Genomic DNA, 25927 nt, shown 5'->3' on the forward strand with positions numbered 1-25927 from the left:
CATGTTTTAAAATAAGAAAAAGATTAAATTATTTTAGATGAATTATTGCATGTCACAATGCAGGATACTGCTGTCACATGTTAACTACTATACTATATTATACTATACATAGTGAAGGGGGACAGGAAGTTATAGGGAGAGAGTGAATGAGCACTAACCACTAGACCATGGCTTTGACTCTTGAAGTTTTGCTGATTTATGTAACACCGTTCTCTTGAGGGAGCAAGCGTAGTGCTGTTAGCCCATAGACTGTGCTGAATGCATGAAATATTTGAGTGACTCAAAAAAAGCAAGTCATAATGCAGTGCTCAACAATGTTAATTAAAAGGTTTAACACTTTAAAAAGCCTAGATACAATGAGCATCACAAGTGATCTTCAGCATTTAAAGGGATACCCCAAAATAAAAATTGTCAACATTTACTCACCCTCATTCCAAACCTGTATGACCAACTTTCTTCTGTGGAACAACGTTGGGAACCAAACAACATTTGAGCAAATCCAATCATGGGACAAAAATAAAAACACTGAAACATTTCTCAGAATACGTTATTTTGTTTCAATATAGAAAAAGGTCATACAGTTTTGGAATGAGATGTCAAATGTTCAATGTGCAACTATTCTGTTAACTACTGGTTTTGGGATTATAATTTTTTTACATTTAGCAAAATCACAAACACCAGCAAAATAAGCCAGCAAATACATGTAGTAACAATACAAATGAAAAAGTTAAATAACAAATGAATGCGACAATGCATGCTGGGAACAGAAGCACATATGCTGTTGACACTATTACAGATAATCTGTAAGTAGCTAAGAGTTTACACTAATGCAAGCACAGCTAATCATTATGATTCTGCCGCATGACAGTCATTTCTTTTTCACTTTACAGTATAATTGTCTTAGAAATATTGTAAAAATGACAGCGAATGAACAGCAACTAGTAGCTATGACATACTTTAAATTCACACAGTTTTTTTACACTGTGATAGTTTGCTGAGACTCAGGATTGTTTCTGTTCAGATGTAATCCCAGCGGCCTTTTCTCAACCCCTGTTACTGTGTAAATCTATTTACAAGGGGCTTTCCCTCTGGCTAGGCCCCCCTCTGCGGGTGAGCTGAACCTTTTGCCACCTGTCACAGAACAGACAGAGAGCTGGCGCACCTGATTGGCTCAGCTCTAGAATGAGGTGGGTCTTAAGAATGTGAGTGACAGGGTGAGTGCAGGAAATCCTGTTGGGCTAAGACAGGTTTTCAGTGGGGGGGGGGGGACGTTGGAGAAGACGCACTAAGTCTTGTGGGTGGCGTAAATCCAGTATGCGTGAGCTAGTAAGGCGCAGAGAGCTGTTTTGTGTTCTGTGGAGAAGAGAGGGAGGCACAGAGACCACAAACACATGAATAGCCAGTTTTTCTGAAGACTCTAAAGGAGGGGATTTTCTGGGTTCCCACTGCTGCTGTGTAGCGGATGGGACGGAGCTGTTGAGAGGGGAGTTAACAGGTAAAGGGAGGGGTTTGACTGTAATTGGTTTCTATGTGCCTGTTCATGTAACAGATACAGGAGTGAGGACAGGAGGAGGGGTTGAAGGAATCCTATTAGCTACAGCACAGAAAAAGTAGGTCTAAATGGCCTGCGTAACAGAAAGTAGATATGTAAAATATATGCATTTGAATAACTTTACTTCAGCTAATTTTGTCATTTTCAGTGATTATGGAAATAAAATAGTACACCAATGATTTCAGTTGCTGAGAAAGTCAAAATAGTTAATGGACATGTTGTATCAGCTCTGTAATATTAGTTTTTATTAACTTAATTCTTTGTAATCGTTGGGACTTTTAAAGATGTGAAAGCAAAAGTGTTTTTTTTTTTGTTTTTGTTTTTTTATTACCTGTCATGAAAATACAAAGAAACAATTTTTTATTTTAAAATAATTTGTTTAGTACTATAAACAACAAAATATTCTTGCTACATCTACAAATATTTCTAGTCAATTCTAGCTAATTTGAACGGTAGTGTATAATAAAAGTAAATTATAATGATGAATACAATTTCATAGATGCTTTTAAAAATGATCCTCAACTTTGTTCATCATACATGTAAATCACATAAATATTTAAGAGAACAAATTCAATTTAATATTTCTAGTTAATTCTAGCTAACTTATCACAAACATCTGACAGTGTATTGTCATGAATGTGGCATGTTCTTTCAGTCAAGGACTTTGATCCAAAGAGTTAATTAAAGGGAGATCAATTTCAAGTTTTTTCAAGCATACATTCAATACATTTCAGCTAAAGGACTGCAGGAAGACTACAGTAAATAAGGGCTTTGAATGTGAAAATCTGCTGTTCACGTCCAAATGCTTCAGTCAATCAGACTGACTGAAATTACAATATGAGAGTTATTTCAAGTATTAGTCGCCCTGTGTAGTTTGACTCTGTGGCATTGTCACTGTTGGGTTTGTAAATGTAATTAATAACATTTTACAAATATGAAGGACGCATTTGTATAGTGTGTGTGTGTGTGTGTGTGTGTGTGTGTGTGTGTGTGTGTGTGTGTGTGTGTGTGTGTGTGTGTGTGTGTGTGTGTGTGTGTGTGTGTGTGTGTGTGTGTGTGTGTGTGTGTGTGAGAGAGAGAGGGAGAGAGGGATAGAGATAGAGAGACCTAAAGAGCTCCCATTCATGATTTTGAGCTTGTGTGTTGTCTTTAAGGAAAATTATGCACTATCCTTCCCTGCCTCCTCCCCCATAACTGCAGTGGTGGTCATGATGCCGGGTGCATACGACTCAATCAATTGAGCGCAACACCTGGCACATGTCCAATCGCAGCCACACTTCCCCACTTTCACAAGAGCTGACAGAACACAAGCAGCTGTGGCAGATTGCATGTGAGAGGTTAGAATAGCTTATGTGCATTAAAGAGAGTGAATCCTTTAGGGTAGTTTGTAATGATCAGCCTCATCTCTTCTCTGAGCTGTATGCAGTAGGTATACTGTATTTTATTTAATGTGAACTGACTTCATGGTTTTGTAAAGGTGATTGCAGTCTAATTCAGATGTTAAGGCTTTTCTGAATCCATTACAGGAGAAAAATCTATATAATTCTGTATCGTCACCTGGATATGTTATGTTTTGGATACAGTTAGCTAGCCTAGCTACCAGCTAGCCTAACCAGCATGGGTTCTTTGGTCAGAGACACCAGACCATGCTAGTTGTATTGCTTTTTTTCAGTGTGAGTAGAATGTGTTGTCTATCATCTTATTACATTTAAGGATTCATTCATTAATTCATTCAAGACAAGTAGGTAATCATATTATATATTGCTATACTTCTGAGAGAGCTACTGTAAAATTTAGTCACAATATGAATGTAATGAATGTAAACAATTATGTATGTAATATGAAGAGGGAGTGAGGCAGGGAACCTGCCAGTAGTAAATTAGTATGTTACACAATTAGACCCTCTTGCCATTAGTAAACATGCTCAGCTTGATTTAGAGGAGTACAGTATAGCAAGAGGAGTCAAGGTGGTTAGTTCACAAGTCTCTTTACACAAAATATTTGCTTGAGAGAAAATGTTTCACTATTATTTTCCTTTTTAATAGATGTCACTTCAAATGAGAGTTCAAAATACTGTAGAATAGAGCTAATATGTGGGTCAATGTATAAATGTCAGGCTCTATTGAAATACTGTATAACATAAGTTGTAAATCAAAAATGATCAAATTATTATTATTATTTATTATTATTATTATTATTTAATGTGTAATTATTAAATATAAAATAATATAAAAAATAACATTAAAAATATTATCAAATTATTATTTAATGTGTAACAGACTTGGTATTATTTAAAAGAAAATGGGTGTATTTTCTTCCTAACTGATGGAGGTAATTTGTTTCAACAAATTCTCTTCTTTTTTGTTTCTTACAGGTGATTTTGAGGATGATATTGGAGTTCATCCAAACTCTCTCCCAGATGTGAACGCCAACAAACTTCCAGAGCAAACAAGATGACCAGTGCTGATTAATCAATTATAGAGAACAGGTGTTGTGCTATCTGCAGGCTCCTTTTGGTCAGTCATGTCTCAATCAGGTAAAATCCTCCACCTCTATGTAGAGGTGAGGTCTGTTACTGATGAAGAGGGAAAAGACCTGGGAGATGTGGAGAAAACAGACTCCCTCATTTTGACAGCACCAGACATCCTTCAACAATCTCAGTATGGTGGCCCCAATGTCCCACATGACCGGACATCTCCACGTGGAGTCCTGCATAAAGGTGGAAGCAGCACTCAGAGCCTGGCCTCCACTAAATCAACATCTAGACACTCCGTAAGTTTTCAGCTACATCCAGGACATGACTCGGAACAATCGGCTTCCCAACAAAAGAGTCTACCTTATGATGAGATAAGCCAGTTACTCTCTGCTTTGCAAACAGGACCCACTGGGAATACATGTCACTTGGTGTGTGCTCCTTCGGAACGCGACCCCTTCTTTGGAAAGGACCCTCACTTCTCAGGATGGTTTACTGCCCCTCCTACTCCCAGTGGAACTCGTAAGGCATGCAGCCCAACTAAGATGAAGGGAGAAGATGAAGGGAGGCGATCTTTTGCCACTTTCAGTTACATTGAAAAAGCTAAAATTAAATCTGTAGAGGGTCAGTATAGCTCTTTGTGCCAAAGCGAGCCTCAGAATCCCTTCAACAGAACCATGGAGAATCGAGCTACCCCTCTCCACCTCAGGAAAAGGCTTAGTGACCCAGTGTGGTTGGAGAACAGCTTGGAGTCCATGAACAACTGCAGCTCAAAACAGCTTAGTCAAGGTTTGGGGACGTCACATATGAGCACCCCCAGCTTTAGGCGGGCAACTCTAGACTCTATTGCCAGAGAAGCCACCCATCGGGCATTGGAGGAATTTGGTTCCCCACAACTAATGCAAAAACTGGCTGGCAACTGTCCTGATAGAGGTCACGATGTCAGGAGAGAACAACGTCGCTGTCAGTCTTGGTCAGGGTCACCGGTTATACCATGCAGTTCTAGGACCCTGCCCACTAAAGCAACAATCATGGATCATGAGCGGAATAGTTCGTTTTATAGACTTCCTAGGAGCCCTGCTACTGACCAACTGTCTAACCATGCCAAGCAAGCCTACTTTACCATGTCACACTCAACCGTCAACACTCAGGAGGTCTCAAATCAAAGAGCACAAGGGTATAGGTATCGGCCAAATTTACCATCCTGTAAGCCTACAGCTATTCAACATGAACTGCCATCTATGACTGTATCTCAACCATCTAGCAATCAACGAGTCAGTCATTCCATGAGTGATAGTCCACGGCAAGCCCACAGAGTTAATTTCAACCTGGCCAACTCCAAAAATAAGGTAGAAGAAGAAGCTAACCTACTGAGTGGAAGGAGGAGCGTATCCCCAGCCACAAGTCCCGACATGGCTCGTAAACTAGCGGAGGAAGCCACCAAACTCTCCATACTTATGGAAGCCAGGAGGTCTCCATCCCCAACCCAATCGTCGACAGACACAGTGAGGTCTGACAGTCCCCGTTTGGGGGATTCAAGAGAGCCTCAACTATATGCTAGCTTCCAAGGCTCAGCATCAAAAACCCATTCTAATTGCAAACTTCCTGTTCAGGAGCACCATTGGAAACACGAGTCTGTCGAGACTGGTCACCCCTCTGTTCAAACAACCCCTCTTTTACCCCACATTGGAAGTACATCTCCTGCAGCTCCAGCAAGGTTGAACCGATCAGATGTAATATCATCCTCTCCCATACGAGACCCACGGATAGAGAGAACAGAGTTGGAGGGAAAGGACAGCCCGACTTTGCACCGGCACCTACCTTCCCAGTACACAAGAAACAGTCATACAACTAACAATGAATGTTGGCAGTATGAGAGTCTCAAAGGTCACAAAGACAGTCCAGATAGCAGAAGGAGACCATTCACAAGGCCTAATCCAGAGACTCCAGCAAGTTGGACCTTTCACCAAAAGAATGGGAAAGAAGAGTGCTTAGCCAGAGACAAGGAAAGCTTGAAGGAGGTGAACAATCATAAGAGGAATAGTCCAGCTACACCGGGCTCTCAAGAGAACCATTGTAGGGTCTTAATGCAGCGCAATGAGATGAACGATGACACTCGGGCTAACAAAGAATGGAGTGGGACAGCATCACAGAGCTCCAGTGGAGTCACAGGCAGCCTTATAGATAGCACTCTACATGAGAAAGACTGCATATCCTCGGAGACATCTAGCAGAACCAGCCAGAAGAGTTCTGACTCTGGAAAAACAGGCATACAGGTGATTCCATCTTGGTACACATCTTTAGATTAATCTAATGCTCTGATTCACTGTATACTGTTATTTGATAATTCAGTTTTGTGTTGTAGTCTGAAAGTGGACCATTTTTGCTGAGGCCTTCCTTGCACTCTCAGAAGATGGCTCGTGCCAAATGGGAGTTCCTGTTTGGGTCCCACTCTGAAGACCAACATGAAACAAAAGGTGATAATTTCTTAGAAATGCCCAACTCAGACTTCCAGGAGTCAGTTTTCTGAAATGTCACCCTTCTTTATTTCTTTTGCCTTTCCTTGTGAACAAGCTGTTTGTACAGTAGGTGTTTTCAATTTACTGATGTCAAACAGAGAGGTAGCGGAGAATGAGTCACTTGAATTATTCTATGTCGTTTTTCCTTTCACCTTGACATTTATACAGTTTGCAGATACTTTTATCCAAAACAACTTCAAGCCATACTTTTTATTGATCTACATATTTTCTGGGAATCGAACCCATGACCATGGCATTGATATGGCCATACTCTGCCAGTTGAGCTACAGGACCTAAGGACATACAATTATTATTTAATAATGTCCTTTTTTGTAAGTTTAATCTGATAAAAGCTTTTGCAATAATATTTGAAAAATGTGTCTAAAACCATTTACTATTTACTGAAACTGTAAATTAGAAATTCTAAATATAACTGTATAATGTATGCATTTTGTCTGTTCAGAGACTTGTGTTATTTAAAATTTAAACCATGACACTCTTTGTTTTTCGTTGTTCACACAAATTCCAGGCTCCTCCACTGCACCCTCCAGTGGCTGTTCCAGCGAGTCTCCGACACCCATTTCACCCTTGTCTACCCCGCTAAGGCCTGTAACATCATACTTAAGACACTGTAAATCAACCGCTTCTTCGAAATCCTCATGCCATAATGTACAGCAAGTCAAAGTGGAGTTAATCAACCATCATCCCACAGTAGGGTCCTCCAATATGACCGGCATCATCAAACGCACTGTCAAATATTCAGAGACGGACATAGATGCGGTGTCCCTGCGCTGTTACAGGGAAACAGACCTTGATGAGGTGATGCTAGCAGAACAGGAGGAAGTGGACTCTGCTTTTGGCAGTAACCGCAGTGTGCTGGATACCTCAGGCACTAACAGCAGCAGCCCCCTGGAGGGAATGCTGTGCCCACACACAGATGGTGAGGAGGAGCTGCAAGATGAAGAGGTGGTGAGCTGGGCCAGTGTGAGGATGCAAGGCGACAAAAAGAGGCAAAATGCCACACCTGAGGGAGATGAAGTGTTTAGTCGACTACTGAGAGGGTGAGTGTGGAATAGATACTACTATAGACTTTCATTTGACCAAAATGGCTAGAATTCATAACTTTTTAAGGAATTAGTTTAAGGTTTTGATTTTGTATCCCTGCCTGCTTCGTGTTGTTTGGTTCCTTTTTGTAGACTTGGGGTAAATAAGAACAAGAGGGGATGTCCAGGGGGGCTGTAATGGAGTGTTAGGGTGTCTGAGGAAAAGTTTTATTTTAAAAATTTTATACATAAATAAATACATTAATAAAATAAAATAAGTTTACATTTACATTATAACTTTCATTCTGATTTCTAAAGACTTATAAATAAGTCTTATAAAATAAATAAATATAAATACAAACTAACTATTTTTAGATAATATTTTACATTTCTATTTTTCTCACAATTAACTGCGTCTTTATATGTGAAAATGTATAATTGCAATTTAAATTTTAGGAAGGTTGTCATATTTGCAGTATCAAACATTTTAAATTAATTATAAATAATGCAAACAAACCACTCAAAGGAGTGCATCTATGATTTATGTTCCTCTTATAGTCCCCTAGATTGCCAGCCTGACAGCCACACGGCTTTGAAGTCTCCCATCTCTGTGACCAGCCCGTGCCGAATCTCATCAGATGGCTTGGACTCTTTCAGCAGACACTTTGAGAGCATTATGGAGTCACACCGTGCCAAGGGCACCTCTTATAGCAGCTTGGATAGTGAAGACATTACTCCTAGTGGCCCACCAGTCTTCACTTTTGATTTTCCGACTCTCACTCCTGAGATCCAGAGTCAGATCTGCGAAAGTGCCAAGCAGATCATCGAACTGAGCTTTGCTCCTCTTACGTGCCCCGAACCACCTGCTGTGTCTGATCCCATAGAGAGCGGTGTCTATGAAGAAGAGAGTCCGTTCTGCAGTGGAGCCTGCTCTGATCAAGTCCCCAGGCCTGATTCTGACACAGACGCTGCCATAAGGTTAGTTGCAGTCTGGTGATTTTCATTTTTTCTAATGAGTTGTCATAAATATCCCACCACCACAGTATAGTGTCAAGTTGTTTTGAGGACAGATGGTTCTCACAACTCTATAGCCACTTTTCCACCGTCGGGCCAAACCGTTCTCTTTGCTTAACCGTTCCATTCCATGTCGATCCGGCCCAGCCAGTATGGATATGGTTGAATGTTTTGGAAAAACAGCTTGTGTAATAATTGGCTTTTAAGTTGGCATGAAGCAAAAGTTGCATTAGTCTTTTCTTCCCAATTGTGAAGTATATCTGGGTGAAACGGTTTCTCGGACAAGAAAAAAAAATTTTAGGGTGGGACTTGATTGTGTCCATTGGGAATTAATTGGGTCTATTGCTGTGATCTCATGTGAGTGACAGGTTGTCCCGCCCTCACGTCATGTCATCAGAGAATGTTGTTGCAAGAGAGGGAAGTTAATTTGATTCAATGTTATGAGGGCACATTCATTTAAAATAAAAAAAAAATAAAAATAAAAAAAAATGTATTGTTTATAATATATAAAATAAGAATTGTCCATTTTGATTTCATTTGACTTTAACAGGTTTTTTAGGATAAGTTTACAAAATGAATCTACAGTTGAGTATTTCCCACTAGAGGGCAGAGCCGAGCTATGCGATTGTGTTAAGAGTTACTAGCTCAGTTGCTTTTCTTGATGATTTGTTTAGGCAAGAGCTTCAGATACATTTCTCTCACTTATGCCCTTGATGAATGTAGTGTGAACTGTTTAATTCAGGATTGTGCTCTTTCCTGTCTGTTAAAATGCAGGGCTTGCTTCAAATCATCCTCAGAGAAATTGTTTCTGATCAGTTGTATAGCAAGCAGTAATATAAGGAGAAAGTTCCTACTAAACAAGTTCTCATTGGTAATGGCTGCATAAGATCCTTCCGGGGCTTTGACTGACCCACAGTCTCAGGGTCAGATTTGTGTTTAGGCCTATAATCCCTTACTACTCCTTCTTGTCTGTTGTCAAAATAAATCAGAGTGCAGCTCTGACTCCACACAGGCAAAACACTATTTCTTGTTTTGTTTTTTTAAATCAAAACCTTGTTTCTTGTTCTATGTGCAAAAATAATTTTAGATTTATCATTTTAAAAGGAGGGAGAAAAACAATCAGAAGGGTATTTTAGTGTGGCATAAGGTTCTCAAGTCCCCTACAATAAGGAATATTATTTGATCTGAGTTTAGTGTGGTTATTAAGAGGGCCTGAAAGCCGACACTATCTGCTTTGATACCTGGCTCATCCACTACATTCCTTCCCCTGCCATGGGGCCAGATAGACTTGGATATTTGCCAGGCACACTCGGTCTCCATGGTGAGAGAAGATTAACTTGTCTTGTGAATTCAGGGTTTTAAATAGAGAGAAAAACAATCTATTACCGTTTCACCAGGGCTGTATTTTTCACCTCTGTCCAATATTTCATTTAAACGGCCAATCATACTAAATAAACGCAAACCGTTATTCTAACACATAATTCTGACCTTTATACTTTCTCATAGATTGGATATAAATGTATCTTTATTAATGAGACAGACAATGTGTTCAGCACCATCTTGAAATGGAGATCGACAAAGACTAATGGCAGCACAAAGTAACAAGGCAAGACAAAGAGAGGAAGAGAGGGTTGGAGAAAAGGGAAAAGGGGGAGTAAACAGTCGTGAAAGGAACAGCAGACCATATCCACCAGCGAAAAATAGCTCAGCTGACAAGAGTAGAGAAACACACATCCACAAACACACGCAACCAGGCAAGCGGGAGGGAACAGTGTTTTGGGAGAGAAAGAATGAGAGAAAATAAGACAGTTGTATCAAGCCTTTGACTACACTATGGGTACGAAAAGCGCTTATAAAAGTTTGGAGCAGAATAAAAGAATCAGCAACGCGACAACTGAAAGACTTTAATTACAGTTCAAGATACTTGCAGACGGAGAGAGACACATTTCTTCTAAAGCCTCCTCAGGCTTCTGGACAGCAGGAGGTTTAGGGAAGGGGAGAAAAATGTGGAAGGCTGGATGCTGCGTTTATAAGCAAGCTTATGTCATCTGGCTATGTGAGGTGTGAAGGGGCAGGCCTCGTGTGATGGCTCATTATGTGCTCTGCTGGAGGGGTGGGGCCTTGGAGGATAATTACAAATATGCCCCCCACCCTGCCATATACCGGTGAGTAGAAAAAATTCTGCTCTGTATCAGTATTATTTTTGTATCATAGAGATATTACTACAGTTTTTTATTTATTTATGTAGTTGTTATTTTTAGAATTTATGTTTAACGTTAAAGTTTTTAGTAATTTCGTTTATTTTAACATGTCTATATTTTTTATTCATTTTTATTTCAGCCTTAGCTATTTTAGTACTTTGTTATAATGTCTTAGCAACTAGCTGGAATAAAAGTTTTTACATTTTTATTTTATTTCAGTTAACGTTTATTATATTTCAAGTAGCGAAAATGGTTTTAAGGTATTTGTAATCATAATAACCCTGGTCTATATATAACAAGTTTTTTTTTGTCATACACACACACACAAATATATATATATATATATATATATATATATATATACTGTATATATAATGTATATATACTGTATGTATATATATATATATATATATATATATATATATATATATATATATATATATATATATATATCAGTGCTGTCAAGTAGTATTTTCTCATGTACATTGTCACAGTACTTTGATTATAGCATGTAAATTTAGAGTAGTGACTTCCAGGTAGCTAATTTCACTTTCTGAGTAGTTTCTGGTGAATACCTTAGGCAACTCACAGTTTATCACAGTAAAAAATCAGTGCTCTCATTCACCCTTTCTGATAGATAGTTATTACTGAGAACCATTGCACTTCAAGGTTTTTATGAGAACCGTTATGATTTTAGCCAGGGTTCGAATTAAGTGGGGGTTTGGGCGGTCTGACTCCTAAATAAAGCTTGTTGTCAAAATAAAAGGTTCAGGGGGTCTTAAAAGAATTGTACATGAAGTATGTATTTTTTTAATCGGGGGGTTTTAAATATTTCGTTAAACTTAAAATTTTGATTAATTAGGGCACATATTCACCTGACGGTAAATAAACACTCGCTGCCAGAAATAGCGTTCGCCTGCGGGGGTAACCACAGTAATAGTCAAGTTTGTTTAATTTGGATCATCATACAACAGACGGCATTGACAAAACATCAGCACTTTAACTATTAGGCATGTGGCGGTACCAAATTTTCATATAATGATTATTGCTGAAGCTTTTATCGCGGTATATTGTATTATCATGGTATTGAATTAAGTACCCTAAAAAGTGTTGTCGTCCTAACAGGTTTAATATCTTTTTTCTTATAACAAAACAAACAAACAAACATACAAAACATTTAAATACTATAAAACAATACACAAAAAAATATATGAAGTAAACAAATGTACAGTGAGGCCCCATTTAGTTATCGTTGCATTAATTAAAAATGTTTATGTTTGAAAATAAACGTCCTATTAATTCTTTAAGTAATTGTTGTGATAAACACCATAGTGAATACAAATCTAAATGCAGAGGTAGACAAAGTACACAACTTCCATACTTGAGTGAAAGTACAGATATTACTGGTCAAATATTACTCCGTTACAAGTAAAAGTTGTAAAGACTGATTTTTACTTAAGTAAAAGTACAGAAGTACTTGTTTTTAAAAGTACTTAAGTATCAAAAGTAAAAAGTAAATGTCAATGCATTGTTTTATTATTGTTGCATTGTTGTATGTAATACTTACAGTACCTTATGCTGTTGAATCTATCCCTGCATACCCTCATACCAATATCACATTTATTTCTAGAACACAGTTCCAGTAGTGGGATTGAATGTGAGATTGAATAAGTCACTCAATAACGTCCACAATGGTTTCGGACAACCAAATGGCTGTTCCCTCAAATATTGCCCTATTTAAAGTTTTTTGGCTTTTAGTATGAATATGTTAGCCTTACTTTTATCTATAAGCTAGTGTGCTCCAAAACAATGACAAAATTAGCATTTAGAAGACCAAACCCAACGTTGAAAATGAAAATCAGGTTGATGTCAGAATCCAACGTCAGATTGATGTTAAACTCCAACGTTGGACAGACGTTGTATTGTGGTTGAAAATGAAAATCGTGTTGACGTCAGAAACCAACATCAGTCGTGTTCTAACGTCAACCTGACTTTCATTTCCAACCAAAATGCAACCAAAATCATCCCCTGACTGACGTTACTACTTTCTACTCAAGGACCTTGAAAGAAATGTAGTGGAGTAAAAAGTATGATATTTGTCTTTCAGATGTAGTGAAGTTAAAGTAAAAAGTTTCCAGAAATAATAATACTCAAGTAAAGTACAGATACTCAAAAAGTGTACTTAAGTACAGTACTCAAGTAAATGTACTTTGTTACTGTGTCCACCACTGTCTAAATGTCTGTTTGACACATTTAAATACAGTTCAGAAAATGAAAGCTGCTTTGTATGGGGGTTTAGCTGTTCCATAAGCGCCATCTACTGTCAGAGAGTGACAGTAAGAGCATTTTCATTCAGCTTGTCTCTATCTCTATCTCGTTTTTTTTTTTTTTTTAATGAAATGCTTGAAAGAATAGTAACAATTGTCATCATTGCCATACCATAACAATACAGCAATACTCCATCCAGGGTCCATCAGTCTTTCAGTCCAGATTAAGTGCCAAATCCTTAAACACAGCCATTGTTCTATTCAGCGTGTCTCATGCACGTTGGGGTTGTTTACATTAGAGTGCACGTGACTCTGACGTACTGTAGCACCAGCACACGCAGTGTTGTACATTTTTACCGCTTGATGAAAAAATTATTCTTAAAATGCGTTCTAAAAAAATTATAATTCGTAGCCCCCACGATTACACGATTACGAAGTGCCCACGATTACAATACCGAGATTGCGAGACAAACGTTCCTACTGAAATTCCTTTAAAAACGTCAAATTCATGAAAGCGGTTTTTTAGCGCTTTGGGTTTTATATAAGCGCATTATAAATAAAATGTATTATTATTTTTTATTATTATTACAGTTAATTTTCCATGAGTGTTTTCATGAACAGTAACGCTAAAACAAACAATTATAGTGCAACCTGTTGTCAATGGAATGTAATGTTCATATCCGTCTTACTGCCAGAAGCAGCGTCATGCAAAAAATTAAATTACATGATATTTGTCCTCCTTTGGTATATAAATCTTGTCATCAGTCTTTAAAAAAGAGGTGTGTTCACTTTTGTTAAAGCACTGGAATGTTGTAATGTAGAGCCTCAGCACAGGTGAGCTGATTGTTTGTCGTGTCACCTCACCGGTTATAGTCGGTGGGTGTGTACATGTGCACTAAGAAGTTGCATTTTTCCCCCTCACATGCTGTCACCAAACAAGTTATAATATGTGTGTCATGTTATTGTTATTTACACACATAAATATATCTAAATACAGCTGATGTCTTGCATACAGCAAGATTTATCAAAGGTGTGTCTGTTAGTCACTGAGCATCTTTGTAAAAGCTCGTCACACATCCTAGAAGCTGTGGCGGAAAAGTTTTCTGTTTTTCTTCCTGGTTTTCCCTACCATGATGCTATCTGTACATTGTTTCAAGAATAAACAGTCTGCCCTCATCCCCTTTCTTCGAGTCTCCTCCCCTGGCTTGTTTGTGAACTATCCGGTTGGAGGAGGTATGGAATGGTGATCCTCGGAACAAACCAAAGACAGAGGATAGAGGGGAGATCTGCATCTGGCATGAACTTTTTGGTGCTCGTACATCTAACTAACTTTGGAATGCGGTGGTTTAAAGGCAGAGTTGGGTCACTGAGGTAGAGTAGTGCTTTGGTTTATCAGACCTTTTGTGTTATTAGTTTGCCAGAGTTTTACACTTTAGTTTTTTGATTCAAGACTAAATGAAATGTGTTTCACACATATTTGACACTTTTAATATACGTTTTTCTTCTTTCTATCATCTCATTATTCACATCTGAATACCAGCTGAAGTATGTTTGTGTGTATACGTGTCTGACAAGTTATAAGGCTTTTCTGAATTTGAATGGTGCACAAAGGACAAAGGTGTAGGTTCATGCACTCACAGTAGTTTGTTAGATGTACCTTTTTTCAGTTATTAAAAGCTGGTTTCTCTATACATTGTGATTGAGTTGACCTGCTGGGAAAGAGTCTGTATGGGCACATCAGATAGAATCTATTTCTATCACATTGCCAGTGCTAAGAATAACAGGTTTAGACATGAGAGATGGCAAGTAAACAAATTTAACCTCATGATTTGACTGGCTTGACAAATATTCAGTATTCAAATGTAGTTCAGTATGCTTATATTGTGTGGTTGTGCATGGTGACTGATTTTAAGCCCAAACACATTCACACATCATATCCGGGTTGCCTTTTTACAAATAAAACTTGTACCTCTTTTACTTTTCCTTGTGTAATGCTTCAACCCAGATTCAAATAAGTGTCTCACATGCCTAATATACATTTCACACACAATTATTTGTCTTTGGTTCCAGAGAGAGGCCATCACGGCCGGTATCGGAGTCTGATCCAGAGGTAGCCGAGCGATTGGCTATGGGCAGCACTGAAACTCTGACCAATGGCAACAAAGCTGACCTCCAAGCTGCAAAACGGCTGGCCAAACGTTTGTACAATCTTGATGGATTTAAGAAGTCAGACGTGGCACGTCATCTGAGCAAGAAGTAAGAATTATTTTAATTATTAATAAATATGTTTATTTTTAGTTCCTTCCTCTTGCTTTATATTTTGAGCTTTTGTGAAGCAAAGTTTTCTTTGATAACAATAAATACCACGTTGTAGGACAAATGTGTTGAAATACACAGTGGGGACTGTGTTAAAAAAAGTGAATTTTTTAAATTTGAAACAAACTTTATAAGTTAAAATGAAGAAATTGACCATGTGAGCTTTGTTTGAAAGGTCTGACTTTTGGATCTCTGGTATGAGAACCAAAAACCTCTTTTCTTATGCATTTGTCTTTTTATGACTTGTGTAGCAATGATTTCAGTAGCATGGTCGCGGAGGAGTATCTAAGTTATTTTAACCTCTCAGGAATGACGGTGGATCAAGCACTGAGGTGAGCTTGCTGTTCCATTGTGTTTAAATATTTGCTCTCATTGTACGTGGCCAACAGGCTCATTCTGTTTTTCCTGCTGTCTTTTTATTAGAATGTTTTTGAGAGAGTTCGCCCTAGTGGGAGAGACACAAGAGAGGGAGCGAGTACTATCGCATTTCTCTAAAAGATACCTCCAGTGCAACCCGAACACTATACCAAATGAAGGTAAGCCATACAAGCATTGTGCGTGTGAATGAATGTGCATCTGGTGTGTATTACAATAAAAGAAACACTGTGGGGTGCTCTTGCTCTGACTCTGTGTGAGCTTATGGGACTTATATGCCTGTGTGTTTCAGATAGTGTTCACACATTGACTTGTGCCCTGATGCTGCTCAACACTGATCTGCATGGTCATGTAAGTTTGAGTATCTGATATACCATAAACATAACAAACAAGAAGAAAAATCAACAGAAAAAATCGTGAACCATGTTCAGCCATCAAGGCCATTTTAAAATCTTGAAAAATATACATTGATACATCTGAATCTAAACTGATTGTAAATAGAATTTCTTTAAAATTGACTCCATTAAATTATTATATTATTACATTAAATGATTATTACTTGTGTAATATACAGTAAGCTACAAAACATCAATACATTGTTGATTTTTTTAATTGGATTTTACTGCTATGTACAAAAAATGACTTGAATGTATCCCTGTCACATTTCTGAAATGTTTGTCTATTTTGTGGAAAACAATATTATCGTATAATATTTGTAAGTCTTAAGTTGTAATAGGTGTTTATTGTGAAATTACTATTATTATTTTTTACATGTACATGATTGAAGTCTCTGTGAAAGGAGCTGGTTTGGATAAAACAACTGTGTTTTTAGGATGGATTTTATTCTCTGAGCTGTTCGCCACCCTGAGGGGATGAGTGCCGGTTTTACATTTAGGAATAAAAATAGAAATTCATCCATAAATGTAGTAGTAAAAATCATTCTCAGGGGAAGCAAAATTATTTTTGCACAAAATTTTAACACGATTACTGGCTGCTGTGTATTTGGTATTGTAAGTGTTGTTGAGTGCATAGGAACTGTGAAATAGGTCAGCGCATCAGCTGACAGTAAATTTATATTCCATTCGTCTCTCTCTAATTCAGAACATCGGGAAGAGGATGTCCTGCATGCAGTTCATTAGTAACTTGGAGGGCCTGAATGACGGCCAAGACTTCCCGAAAGATCTTCTAAAGGTTTGTAGGGGTTTCAAGCATTCACACACATTCACACACTGCATATTGCATATTGAATTATTCCATAAGGTTAAGCCATAAAAGATATATTTACATGCACCACAGCTAATTAAATATTCCTGTATGTAATTAACATATTCTGAGACTTGCACATTTTTGTGCTGCTACTCTCTTCTGGAAATACTGTAAAGGCTCACTCTTGTTGTTTAATACGATGCATTTTAGTCGTTTTTGACAATAATTAACCAACTCAATGTATTTTTAAATGTTTCTTCAGTAGCTTTAATTTTCATACACTATAATTAAAAAGTTTGGGGTTGGTAAGATTCGGGAAAATGTCTCTTATGTTCACCAAGGCTGCAATTATTTGATCAAAAATACATTAAAACAAGTAATATTGTGAAATTTTATTAAAATGTAAAATATTTTCTATTTTAATATATTTTAAAATGTAATTCATTTTTTTGATGGCAAAGCTGAATTTTCAGCCATTACTCAAGTTTTCAGTGTCAAATGATTCTTTAGAAATCATTCTAATGCTCATATGGTGTTCAAGAAACATTTATCATTAAAGCTGAAAACTGAATGAAATTGAAATCTGTGATGAATAGAAAGTTCAAAATAAAACATTTTTTATTTGAAATATAACTTTTTTTATAACAATGTAAAAGCCTCTACTGTCACTTTTGATTTAAAAAAAATAATCTATGTCCTTAAAATTAAGCTGATATAAATGAATGGAAATGGATTATTCCTTATTTGGAATATCCAATGTAGCCGATGTATATACATTTCCATGAAGACTTCCAGAGAGGTCTGGTTTCACAGACAGGGTTTAGATTAAGCCAGGATTAGGCCTTAGTTTAATTAGGTCATCTATAGCTTTTATAAACATGCTTTAGATAAAACTTTACTGGTGTGCATATTGAGGCATAACAATGGCAGTGACATCTTTTAAGATATGCCAGTGCAAGTTGCTTTCAGTTAAAACCGCTCAAACGTGCATTTTAGTCCGTGACTAGCTTAAAGGTGAGCAATGTTGCTGGGCAATCTTGCCGAGCGAATGTTGCTTGGGCACTTTCCCATTAAGAATGGGCAATAAATTTCTATCGGGATAATTTAGATTGGTCGTGGGCCCTGTGTCTCATCTGGTTGCCCACTGACGGCAACATTGCCCAGCAACATTGCTCAAAAAGGTGCCCTGTGTATCATCAAGCTTTGTCTGTAAATCCGGAGGATAGTCATCTGTAAATAATAACAGAATGCAATTCTGTTGATACTGCACTTTGATATGCTCTTTTGATTATATATTCTAAATATTACAGGCATATGCTAAACATCTTCAAATTTCTAAAAACTGCAATGTTGTCAGTCAATAATCATGATAATCTGATTAATATCAGAATATTCTTATTCATGTAAATGTAAATCCATTCATATAAAGAGCACTTTTTGTTGTAGACATTTCTGGAGAAATGTACAGCTTGTCTGTGTGTGACAGAACCATTATTGCAGACCATAACATAGCTACAAGATTAACTTTTAAACTGTTAAAATGTAAGCAGCTGATGTCAATGAACTTCCTGTGCTCCAGTGTGCTGGTGCTTAGGGTTTGTCTATTTTAGTCCCTTCGCTTGGATTACAGGCCAGGCTGCACAAGAATAATAGCCACATGATGACCGCACCTGAACCACTCTGCTGATATGTGCTTTAAAATCACGGGGAGCCTTTCAAGCGTTTGGTCCTCCTACTCTCTCTCTCTCTCCTCTGGCTTTCTCTCTCTCTCTCTGTGTGTGTGTCGCTCATCCCTCGTTCTCTCCTCCGCCCTCTCACTCTGTGCCTCGCACTATTCCATCACCTCCCACCCCCTCACTGTTTTTTTCTGTGCTCTCTCTCTCTCTCACTCTAGCCATTTAACTATCTGCCATCTTGCTCTTTGTTTCACCCTATAATCTGCAAAAAAACTTAGTCTGCTGAACTGTACTTAGCCCTGTCTGTTGAGGTTATTTCCATATCTATATTATCCCCCTTATCTCAGCCCTTGGCTGACAAATGGCACCCTTCTCTCTTCTTAGCTCTAGTCTTCCTTCTCCTGGTATCTTTCCTCCTACCACTATGTGAGGGTGTGAAGGCCACGCAGTTGTCGGGTAAAGACAGTTAATCTGTCTAACTAGGCTATGGGTGTGAAGTATTTAGCTACTTGGATATTCCTTCTCATAATTCTGTTCTCTTGACACTCTTTTTCATCTCTGTCTGCTTGATGTTACAACAGGTTTTAGAGTTAAATATAGCACCGATAGAGATGGCAGCTGAGAGAGATGTCTGCAAGCCAACAGGTTAGGCTCTCAGTGCCTGTGTGGTTCATGACAGTTAACGGCCGTGAAAAACCTGTGTGAAGTCTGTCTTTATGCCAGCAACAGCAGGGGTGGCATGGAGGACAGATGGGAATTTGGCTGCCACACGGCTTCTCACTGAAATGAAGGTTTTGTCATGGTATTATCATAAATGCGTTACAAATTGCTCATTCTCTCTCTCTCTCTCCTGTTCCTCTTTCTGTCTTTTGTTCCCTCTTTTTCAGTTTGTAAATTATGTTTCTGTTCTTTCACTCAATTGTGTGAACAGTATAATTTCCTTCTTTGTTATCTCCCAATTTGAGATTGAGTATGTGCATCACTGCAAACAGAATTATGCTCCTCCCACTGGTCACTACACTTGTACTTACAGCAGCGAACTGTGCGAGATGCTGTTCTAAAGTTTGTTCTTTAACTTTTTCTAAAACACTTTAACAGAAGGTTGGAAAGGCAATGAATGGAAAGGGTTTACGGAAAACCCTTATATGGACATGTTTTGGGCATGTTTTATGTAAATTTCCAACATCGGGCATGTGGTCGCTTATTTAAATTACTCCAAATTCATTCACGGATGAACAACGCACGTGCTATGAATTAGGCAGTTTTTTTTCATGAGAAGTTCTCCTGTGCGTATAAATACGAATAATCCACGCAATTATTAGAGAACCAATGTTTGTCATTAGTTAATACACATAATAACTAGTAATGTATTGTGTATTTTATCACTAATGGAACATTGTATTGACCATTTACCATCTTAGACTGGAACTATATCATAGAAAATGTAACCAAGCTTCAGCTTCTTCATTACAGTCCTTAAGGCATCATATATGTTGAAGCAGCCATTGCACAAAAAAACATGGATGTATTCCATTTGCAAGATGTGTTTGGCTTGTCAAAGCTGTATCTTTCAATTCAGGCTTTACTGTGGGATACCCCAGGTGCTTGTACAGTCTCAACTACTGGGATCTCTGTCTGCTTTAATGGACACATGGAGTTCTTTTTGTGCTCTGACATGGCCAAATGAAAGCAGGTCACATATGAATAAAGTTAGACTCAGACTATGGGATGCCCAGTGTCCCAGAGCTGTCTGTGACAAACACAGGGAGAGAAAACAAGCTGCAACAAGGATCCAAATGACAGGAGAAACCATACCAACCAAACTGATATACTATCTTTCCTCGGCTTCAACATGATCCCCAGTGGCTTGTTATTGTGTAATTCTTATTTTTTATTGGCTGCTCCCATGTGTGAACTGCCCAATTAAATTTTGTAACCCATTTGCCAAATGGACAAAGAACAGCAATTTGAACAAGCTTTATGCAATGTTGCATATAAAAATGATTTATCACATGTAACTCATTTGTATATTTTCATAATTTAAATAAACCATTTTAAGTGTCTATTTATCAATTTGAAAAGTTATATATTTACATTTTTAATTAATACATTGATAATTCTTCATGTTATTTATTAGTTGTATTCCTAGCCAATACAATACAAGTCAACATTTAAAATAACTCCAGGGGTTTATGATGATTTTCTGTGCTGGCATACTCGTTATCATAATTTACTTGATAATAAATGAGAGCAACAGGTTAATTGCTTATTATCAAGTTACAACAGACCTTTTCTACATTATGTGCATGGGAAATGAGTGAGTATGGCAGTGACATGTAGCGCATGTGAGGATTCGCACGTTCGAGAGCCTGAAAACTGATTGACATTCTTGGGAGGCTGGAATCATCGAACATTCATGTGCCGTGATTTGTCAGTCACTCTGGGAGACGGGTACATCAATTGAGAAGCAGAGCGCGAGAGAGACAGTGAAAGAGATCGGGCGAGATTGTGAATGCAAGAGAGAGAAGGGAGGGTGAGCACTCCTCGCTCACAAGATCTCATTCTCACCGCACAGCCCATTTTTTATCTGCATCACGGAGGAGGAAAAAGACTGAGGAGAAGAAGAAAAGAGAGCGCAGGACTCGGACACCAAACCTCTATTGTTCCTACAGCCGTGAAGCAAAGCTGTGTTTTGTGAAAGGGAAAAACAATCAGGTGTGAAAGAATCTTCCAATTGGATAACAGGCGTAAGGACACAAGCTCAAAAAAGGAAGGGGAAAAAATAGAAAGGATGAAAGAGAATTGTGGACAACTTCTAATACATTCAACCATTTGACATGGAATAGAGAAAACTGCACAAAGCAACAGGATCATCTTGTTTCTTTGCTGATTTCTTGCTCTAGTCTCGTCCTTCTGTCTCTTACACGTCTTGTGTCTATTTTTCCATCCCAGAGGGGGACGCTAGGTGACGTCACAGTTTTTGGGATGCCAGTTTGAGAGTGGGTGGAAGTCAGACCCTCTCAGTCTGTTCCCTGCATGAGCCCATGTGTGTTTATCTCATGCATTTGCTTCAATGATGTTCGCATTCCTCCGCCTGTCCTCTTCTCTCCACTTATCTCCTTCCAACATTGTGGTCCTCGCGAGCCATCTGCACCGCACCTGTGAGCGTGTCAGCGTGCGTTGGTGAACACGTGTAGATGTGATGAACTCGAGGATGTATACGAGGAAACAACTGGATGTTAACTGCAGATCCTCTTCCTTGATCGTCTTCGATCTTTCAGTCAAAGCAGAAAGTTTTATGCAAAATGGCGCTGGTGGATTTGCAGTGGCCCAGCAATGTTTTTACATGCATAATGAATAGGAATGGATCCATAATGCAAGAGTCACTACAGAATCCCTGATTCCCATGTGACACCCTTAAGGATTTCGCAAAGAGCTTCGCCACTGCCAAAGACTTTGATTTTGCCACTGTATCATTCTACATGCTCTTTGAACTCGTTTCTCCTGATCACTCCCGTAGGTTTGGATTCTACTGGTAGAAGAAAGACATCAAGTGAATGAGGACTTCTTTTAGTTTACTTGAACATTGTTTGATTTTAAAGCCTTCTTTGTACTGTTTCCTCATCTCTGGATCCCATATCTATCAAAAATCATGATTGGCGTAAACAGTATTCACTCCACTGGCCGTGTCCGCTCTCGCTCCCTGTGTTCAGTGCGATGTGGACGGGACTTCAGCGTGATGGACCCGTTTCGTTACACCAAAGCCCCTCGCTCACGTTCCTTAAAGCCCCTGGCCTTCCCTGATCTGCTCGGCAAGGTTCAAGACGGCCAAAACCACCCACAAACCCGCAAAAAAAAGGAAAGGGTAACACTAGTTAACTACAGGACCTGCCATGGAAACTTAGATCTTTTGTAGTCAGAGAAATTATAAGCTAATTTTTCCTTCTTCCTTCTAATGATGGTTGGGTTGTGTTTCCATGACGTTTGAACCAAAATGCTACATGAAAAAAAGTATAGTCTGCAACCTGTTTCTGGTTCATGGGTATTGTTAACTTTCACTTGCTATTTTTAGACACATCATTGGGATGTTTGAGCGCACGCTCTCATATGCACGCACAGAGCAAAACTGTTGATGGGGTTGTGTGATTTAATTGTTGATTTCTCTTTTAACAGGCTCTCTACAACTCTATCAAAAATGAAAAGCTGCAGTGGACAATGTAAGTCTAATGTTTTTCCTAGTGGCTCTTTTTCAGTGCATCAGATTCAAGGGCAACTTATCCTTATCCAGTATCATCCAAAACATTTTAAAATAATGTAATGCCTCTAAAAGTGTTATTGTACAATCTTTTAGCTGCTCAAAAGGCCTTTTCATTTCTTCAGTCAGATGTTCTTATTAGGTGCACTCTTACAAAAATAGGTTTATAAGGGTTCTTTACTCGACTCCAAAGAACTCTTTACTCAAAAAGGTTCTGTAGAAAAAAAGAAGAAAGTTTCAACATTAAAGATAAAAAGGAAATGATTCTTGAGGCTCTAATACATTTTTTTCCCCGTACCATTTTTTCTTTACCATTTTCGTACCATTCTTTTTTTCCAGTGGTATTCCATAAAAACCACTTGGTATTTATTTTAGTTTCTTATAGTAATAACTGTTTCATTACATCTGCTGTCATGATAGTTGGGTAAATTCCTATAGCTGTGAATGGAAGACTACAGCTAATTTAATTTTTGCATTTTCATGACTTTACAAAAGAGAGAGAAAAACAATAGAGAATGATTACGGCACTCAGAAGAGAGAACAGTGTCAGATTTACCACCACTTCATCAGCCATTGCATTAGAAACACCTTTGCAGCAGTGTTGACTAGTTTTTTTTATTTTTTATTATTCATACCATGGTAATAAAATACAAAGTACAGTGTTATAAATGTTGTACATTACATTTTTTAATAATTGAAAATATAAAAAACTTTGCTAGATTTAATAACTGTGGAAACACGTCACTAGCAGAAACAAGTCTTAACAATATTAAGATCTTTGGAACTCTTAAAAGGTTCCATTTTTATTTAGAACCTTTTCACCACGCTATAAAGGAATCCAATAATGTTCTTTTCATTGAGCCCCTTGTAAAATGGTTCTATATGGAATCCTTTTTTTATATAATAGAACCATTTCATCCATATGTGTATTTATGACCTGGCCTGAGCTATTTGATGCCCTAAGCCCTTACTTTCGACTTTCTTTATTTTGTTGCCATGGTTACTACAAGTTGCCTCTTCATAATTACAGGTTGAAATCTTTGACTGGCTAATGTGCAGACTCAAACACAGCCCTCTCTCTTTTTCTCTCACACATACTCACTCCCATGTACACTGCGTTCGCTCCTGAAGGGATTCTGCAGTACCCTTGTTTATGTGTGAAGGAGAGAAGCACAAGTGATTGTTTTATTCTCTTACATTCAGCAGCAGTTCTTTTGATCTTCATCCTTCCCAATGTCCCCACGCTTTATCCCTCCGCTCTCTGTTTCCCTGTTTCACTCTCCCTTCATTTCTGAGTTTGATTCACTTCATTGCACTTTCATTTAGCATCGTGTGATTCTCAGCTAAAGGCCATCATTCACCGAATGAATCAATGCACGTCATTCACCATTTTTTTTTTTTTTGTGGCTGCTCTTTCTGCCTCCGTCTCTCATGGTGCTCCATCTTCTGAGCTGGCTCTCTTGGTTACCAGTGTTGAGGCCAGCAGTTACTAAGCAACAGATGAGAGCATTATCATGTGAAGGCAAAGGCTCTGTGCTGTACACCGTAGCAGTTAGAGAGGAATGTTTAGCGGTCCAAGCCTCAGGGGCTCTCCAGAGTGTCTAACTGCACTCTCTGCACAGCTGCCTCTCAGCTGGTTGCATGTACTGTAGATTAAAAAAAAAAAATGTGCCAAGCACTAGGCAATGAAGATGCAGTTTAATTTCTGTCAGTGACTTTGAATGCACAATACACAAACTTTGAGGTAGGATGGGGCTTTATTAGCTCAGGTAAATGTGGAAAGTCAGAGAATCTTCCAGTGCATAAAAGACCTTGTGGGTAAAGATGAGAATGCAAACTACTTTTCGTAATAATGCTCTTGTTTGCATACTCTACAGCGATGAGGAAGAACTGCGCAAATCTTTCTCTGAGCTGGACGGCAGGACAGACTCAGCATCGCACACTATGAAGCGGATCAACAGTGGAGGAAACCCCCTCGTCAGTGTTGCACAGCAGTCCAGCGCTCAGGTCTACAACACTGGCTTTCTCGTGCGGAAAGTTCATGCTGATGCTGATGGCAAAAAAAGTAAGCCTTCCCTCAAATACAGCTTGAGCCTTTTATTTCATCTATTAATGTATTAGTGTATTTATTACAGCCTTATTCTAAATGATTGTAGTTTAGAAAATGAGTGAATTTATTTTTTTTGTTATTTTCCTGTAAAAAAAAATCAAATATATAAATAAAAAAATATAAATATCTCAGAACAACATGCATTTAACAAAGAAGCTATTAATTATAGAAAAAAACATATTAAGACTTGTTTTCAAGAGTATATCTTGAAGTTATTTTACCCTATTAAATTTTTATCTTTCATGTTTTCAATCATAAATCCATTTCTAGATTTGCCAGTGGGGTAAGAAAAAATAAACTCAAAAATTATCTCTAAAAACAAGTCTTGTTGTTTAGCTAATCTCTAACTTTAGCTAATTAAGTAACTGTAAGTAAGTTCATTTATCTTGTTTAAACAAGACAAAAAATACTTATTCTTAAAACTTTAATTATGTTAAGTTTGACTGTGTATTGTTCTTTTAGCTCCAAGAGGTAAAAGAGGATGGAAAACATTTTATGTCATCCTTAAAGGACTGATTCTTTACCTGCAAAAGGTAAATATTTCTCAATGATTTCTTGTGCTATGTGAACCACAGTTCTTTGTGGTTTCCGTACAGGTATTATTTGTAAAAAAAAAAAAAAAAAGATTTGTGATTTGCTTCTACTTTGCGATTGGTCTGCAGGATGAATATCGTCCAGATAAGCAGCTGTCTGATGAGGACTTGAAAAATGCAGTATCAATCCATCATTCTTTAGCCATGCGGGCAGCAGACTATAGCAAGCGACCCAATGTGTTTTACCTTCGCACTGCTGACTGGAGAGTCTTTCTCTTCCAGGCCCCGTAAGTAAACTTACCTTATTTCTATTATAAGGGTGATTCACCACAAAATTTGAAACAAGATTTTATATTTTTAAGCTTTTAATACCATTAAGAGGGGCAA

General features: G+C 38.1%; 1 protein-coding gene across 1 annotated transcript in view; it reads left to right on the forward strand.

The window, feature by feature from the left end:
• The first annotated feature begins 4495 nt into the window (after positions 1-4495).
• psda (pleckstrin and Sec7 domain containing a) overlaps positions 4496-25927 on the forward strand; it is a 35057-nt gene continuing 13625 nt past the window's right edge. Inside the window, exons 1-13 of the mRNA XM_081350425.1 lie at positions 4496-6301; positions 6391-6502; positions 7074-7605; positions 8146-8565; positions 15140-15325; positions 15637-15717; positions 15809-15921; positions 16053-16111; positions 16862-16951; positions 22816-22859; positions 24775-24962; positions 25470-25540; positions 25670-25827. Of these exons, the coding sequence (XP_081206551.1) occupies positions 4571-6301; positions 6391-6502; positions 7074-7605; positions 8146-8565; positions 15140-15325; positions 15637-15717; positions 15809-15921; positions 16053-16111; positions 16862-16951; positions 22816-22859; positions 24775-24962; positions 25470-25540; positions 25670-25827 (3785 nt within the window). The 5' untranslated portion in view covers positions 4496-4570. The remainder of the gene's footprint in view (positions 6302-6390; positions 6503-7073; positions 7606-8145; positions 8566-15139; positions 15326-15636; positions 15718-15808; positions 15922-16052; positions 16112-16861; positions 16952-22815; positions 22860-24774; positions 24963-25469; positions 25541-25669; positions 25828-25927) is intronic.

This window comes from Scardinius erythrophthalmus (genome assembly GCF_964197995.2).
Source record: "Scardinius erythrophthalmus genome assembly, chromosome: 21".
NCBI classification, from domain to species: domain Eukaryota; kingdom Metazoa; phylum Chordata; class Actinopteri; order Cypriniformes; family Leuciscidae; genus Scardinius; species Scardinius erythrophthalmus.